This window comes from Gracilinanus agilis, chromosome 3 (genome assembly GCF_016433145.1).
Source record: "Gracilinanus agilis isolate LMUSP501 chromosome 3, AgileGrace, whole genome shotgun sequence".
NCBI classification, from domain to species: Eukaryota; Metazoa; Chordata; class Mammalia; order Didelphimorphia; family Didelphidae; genus Gracilinanus; species Gracilinanus agilis.
In genome coordinates this window covers 248,397,057-248,402,244 of record NC_058132.1, presented here as the reverse complement: position 1 = coordinate 248,402,244, position 5,188 = coordinate 248,397,057, and the positions used below count along the sequence as shown (strand labels likewise).

At 45.5% G+C, this 5,188-nt stretch overlaps 1 protein-coding gene across 1 annotated transcript in view; it reads right to left on the bottom strand.

Annotated features, from left to right (window-relative positions):
* SP3 (Sp3 transcription factor) overlaps window positions 1–849 on the bottom strand; it is a 57,525-nt gene extending 56,676 nt beyond the window's left edge. Inside the window, exons 1-2 of the mRNA XM_044669087.1 lie at window positions 652–849; window positions 302–566 (exon numbers count right to left, since the gene is read on the bottom strand). Coding sequence (XP_044525022.1) covers window positions 302–566; window positions 652–849 — 463 coding nt within the window. The remainder of the gene's footprint in view (window positions 1–301; window positions 567–651) is intronic.
* Between the last annotated feature and the right edge of the window lie 4,339 nt (window positions 850–5,188).

Below are 5,188 nucleotides of genomic sequence, written 5' to 3'. Positions count from 1 at the left end.
GGGGGGGCCGAGGGGGGAGGGGGGGCCAGGCGGTGATAGCAAATAATTACTATAGAAAGCCTAGACTGAAAAATCCCTCCCCTCCCCCTCCTTTCTCTCCCTCCCCCAATCTCCCCCCCCCCGGGGGCTGGTGGCTCGCTCCCTCCCTCCTCCTCCTCCTCCTCCTCCTCCACTTCCCCCCGCCCGCCACGGCTGCCTGTAACCCTCCTCCTCCTCCTCCTCTTTTCCTCCTCCTCCTCCCCGCGCTGCCCCTGCCCCCTCTCCTCTCCTCTCCTCCCCTTTCCCTTCTCGCTGCTCTCACTCGCGCTCTCTCCTCTCGCACGGTCGGTCACCACACGCACACCGGGGGGATGCGCTCCCAGTGGGACTCGGGGCCCAGGCTTGGGACGGCGCTTAGGGGGTTGGGGGGGCGCGGGATTCTTAGGAGCGGACGGTGGCCGGGGGAAGGAGAAAGCAGGGAGGGAGGCTGTGCCCCTCCCCACCCCGCACACACTCACACTTCCCAGCCTCACACACACATTCGGAGGCGGCGGCAGCGACGGCGGCCCCGGGGTGGTTGGAACTGGCTGCTGGGAGTGCTCTCTCACTCTGCTTTACGTACCGGTCATAGTGTGTTTAGGGCACCTCAGGCGGGACTCCCCGCCGCCTTACACATGGTGAGGAGCGGAGGCGGCGGCGGCGGGAGAGGATGCGGGAAGCGGCGGCGGACACGGCCGGAGCGGTCCGGGGGATTTTTTTTCCTATTTTGATTGACTGTGCGGGAAACACAAAAGGTGGAGCCTCCAGCCCGAAAGGGGGGAAGAGGGTGACAGCCCGCCCGGAAGTCCCGCCCCTCTTCTCCCCGTTCATTCGCCGCTACGCTCCCCGCCGGACGCTCTCATTGGTTAGGGAGCCCGTCGCTCTCTTGCCCAGGCGCCTCGCTTCCTGTTTGCCCCCCGGGTGGAAAGAGAGAGACAATGAGCGGCCGCGGCGGCGTCGGTTCCCGAGCGCGGCTCCGGCTCGCCCGTTACCCCGCTGTGCCCGCCTCGCTCGCCGGCTGCCGCTCCCCAGCCCAAGGTCCAGGCCTCTCCCGCCTCGCTGGCGCTCGGAGCCAGCCATGCAGGCCCCGCCAGGCGCCAGCATTGGGGAGGAGGGGGTGGGCTGAGGAGGAAATCCGTCCCCTGTGACTTCGGCTCCCGCTCGGCGATTCCTCCATCCTGGCGGCGGCCGGATCTCCCCTGGGCCTCGCTCTGCCCGAGACGCTGCTGCTCCTTTGCCAAAAGGCTGTGGCTGAGCCCCGGGGCTGCTAGCTGCCGCCGTCGCCGTCGCTGCCGCCGCTGCTGCTGCTGCTGCTGCTGAGCAAACCAGACCCGCCCCACGAGCCCGGGGGGAGGGCGCTGGTATTGGGGGAGACACCCCCTCCGAGGCTGGAGGAGGATTTCCTCGCTCTCCTCGCCCTCGCTTGCTCTCGCTCTCCTTTTCTGTTAAAGCCACTGGGTTTCCCTTCCTTTTCAGGCTTCACTGCCTCTCTCGGGAGACTAGGATGGAAACAAAAAGAATTCCCAATCTTCACACACAACAAAGGATGAAGTGTATCTGCTCCCTTGAGGCACCAAAAACACTAAGGGCTACTTAATTTAAAAATCTACATAAATATATATGTGTGTGTGTGTCCATGTCCACGTGTGCCTGTCCATATACACTGTATCATCAATGAGGTAGAATTCTACAGTCGGAACACATTTTTATTATTTTGCAGAAATGTGTATTACTCCAATTTTCTTAATCCCCTTGGTGCTGAGCCAAATACTTTTTAGAAATAAACTTCTATTCCAACAGTCAACACTTTCAAGATGGTGAAGTATAGTAGTAGAGGGTTTTCTTTCTTGGAGCATTTAAAATTTTATGCTTTAAATACTGATTTCTGGAGCCAGCTTTGGATTTCTTCGGTTCTTTGTATCTCATTCAGTCACGCCAGAAGAAAAAGTATTAGACTTCTTTGCCAGTTGGAAGAAGAAGCATCTCTGTCCTCTACCTCCAGGTTTGGTTGCCAAAACAGTTCTGAGCAAAAGGTGAAAATACTGTCATAACGCCCCAGCTATTAAAAAAAAATACTAATGCTTTCTTGCTCCAACTATAGTGAATATAATTATTTTACATGATAACTGTAGTAGTTGAAATTTTTCTAGTAGAAAAATTTTCAGCACAACTTATTGGCACATAGAAGAAAAAGACATTACAAGCAAGGAAGACTAGAAGAGACTATTGGTCTCATCTCTATGATTTCTCAACAATTACTATGATCCAGGAGAAATCAAGAGTTGCTATTATTTAACATTAAGGGATTCTCTGTGCTAGTTACTGTTAGCAGAGATAAGACTCATACTTAGTCTCTTTTAGTCCTCCTTACTTGGAATGTTAAAATAATCATCTTCCTTTTCTGTTCCTAAGTAGAAATAGTCACAATAGTAACGTATCTTTCTCAAACTATCCAAGTTTAGCCCTTTTTCTATGTGTGGGTAAATAACTTGTCTCGGTTGTCTTTTTTGACTCTTGGTGACCTCATCCACTCCCATGGTTTTAATTATCTCAATTCAAATGCCTCCTAAATCCTTATCTCTGCCAGCCATGTCTCCTCAGAGCTTGTTGCTTATTTCTTTCTGGATATCTCTGCCTTGGTGGCCAGCTAAAACCTTAAACTTAACCTGTCCAAAACTGAGATTGTGTCCCTCATATCAGCCTCCCCCAAATTATTTCTCTTCATAGTACCACCATCTTCCCAGTCAACAAGCTTTTAACTTGGGAATCATCTTTAACTCCACTCCCATCTTAACACCTAATTGTCAAGGATTGTTGATTCTGCCTCTACAATATCTGTTATATCCCTACCATTCTCTGAAGTCTCAAAGGGTCACTAAGGGTAGCCTAGGGGCCTGAAACCCACTGGTGAGTTAAGGGCACATCTGCATACAGGCATATGAAGACTTCCTCCAGTAGATGAACCAATGTGAATAATTAGAACTAACTTGGGAGGGGGGAGGGGTGTCAGAATTTTAAAGTTTAATTTGTTTCAACAGTTTCCACAGTAATAAAAAAACATAAATAATAGATAAATGGATAAGTAAATTTCAGTAGCCTGATAATAATGTTCTTTTCCATAAGTAGCTAGGTTATTTTCATTAAAAAATAGAAAGTAGACTTTGTTATCTGGGTCATACTCAAAGCCTCTCCAATACTGTACCTTCAAGGGCTTATAAGCTCTTCTACCATCTTTTTTTATTTTATTGTCATGCAAAACATACTTCCATATTGATCATTGTTATAAGAGCAAACTCATACATAACCCAAACCCCAAAATAAAACCATAAATACACTGATGTGAAAGATGACTCCAACAGTTCTTTCTCTGGAGGTGTATCATATTCCCCATCACAAGTCAGTATTGTCCCAGATCACTGCATTGCTGAGAGCAGCCAAGTTTTCACAGATAAAAATCATCCAGTATTGCTATTATTATTTACAGTGTTCTCCCAGTTCTGTTTATTTTGCTCTGCATCAGTTCCTGCAGATCTTTCCAGCTTTTTGTGAAATCATCTGACTTATCATTTCTTATAACAATAGTATTCCTTCACCAACATGTACCACAGTTTATTTAACCATTCCCCAATTGACGGACATCCCCTCAATTTCCAATTCTTTTCCACTACAAAAAAGAGCTGCTATAAATATTTCTGGACAAGTAGGTCCTTTCTCCTTTTTTATTATCTTTTGGATATAGACCATATTCCATATTGATCAAAGGGTATGCATAGTTTTGGGCATAGTTCCAAATTGCCCCCAAAATTGTTGGATCCCTTCACAGCTCCACCAACAATGCATTAGTGTCCCAATTTTGCCACATCCTCTCCAACATTTAACACTTATTGTATTGACCAATCTGATAGGTGTGAGGTGGTACCTTAACACTGTTTTAATTTGCATTTCTCTAGTCAAATGTGATTTATAAAATTTTTTCATATGATTATTGATGGCTTTGATTTCTTTATCTGAAAATTACTTAGAACTCTGTCTTAGCTAGACACCAGAAGGCATAGGTGAAGCAGGTGAGTATTCCAGAAATGGGACAGCCTATTAAAAGCCAATGAAGTAAAAAGTATGTCCACCACCATAGAAGAAATAGATGGAGTTCAAATGCAGAAACATACCATTCTTCACGTTTTTTTTCCATGAATTTTTCTCTAGTGTAATCTATCTTGTTTCACATGACGAACAGAGAAATATGTGTTATATGATTATATATACAACCTATATCATTACCTGCCTTCTTGAAAAAGGCAGGGATAGGAGAGGGGTGGGGGAAGAATGAGACAGATATTTGGACATAACTAAGGTGAGAATTTGTTTCTCTTAGATAAGCATGTTTGTCATAATTTATTACATATTTGTAACAAATCATGTATTATTTTTGTTACATGTTATATATAAAAAATAAAAATAATGGTAGCAAAAAAAAAGCAATGAAGCATTTAGTTTAAGGAACAGCAAGTAGGCCATTGTCAGGAAATCAGAGAGTATGTATAGATTAATAAAGTGTAAGAATTAGAAAGGTAGGAAGGAGGTCAGGTTGTAAAAGACATTCTATGCCAAACAGCATTTTATGTTTGATTCTGGAAGTAAGAGGAAGCCAAGAAGAAAGGAAGCATTTATTAAGTACCTACTCTATGTCAGATCCTTTGCTAAATACTATAAATATCTGATTTAATCTTTATAACAACCCTTGGAAGTAGATATCCCCATTTTACAGTTGAAGATACTGAAACTGACACTACCCCCCAGACCCCCCACCCTATTTCCATCTCCAACTGCCTTTCAGACATCTTGAAATGGAATTCCAGGAGACAAACTCAACAAGTGCAAAATAGAACTTACTTTTCTCCCTGAATCTTCCCCACTTCTAAACTTCCTTATTACTATCTGGTACACCACCATCCTCCTAGTCACCCTTGACTCTTCCCTATATCTCATCACCCATATCTCATCTATTGCCAAGGCCTTTGAATTTCGACTTTGATACATTTCTCAAATATGCCTTCTCTCCTTTGACACTGCTACCACTATGGTGCAGGTCCTCATCACTTATCAACTGCACTATTGCAAAGACCTACTATTCTTTCCCTTCCAGTCTCTCTCTGTTCCTACCTTCCATTCA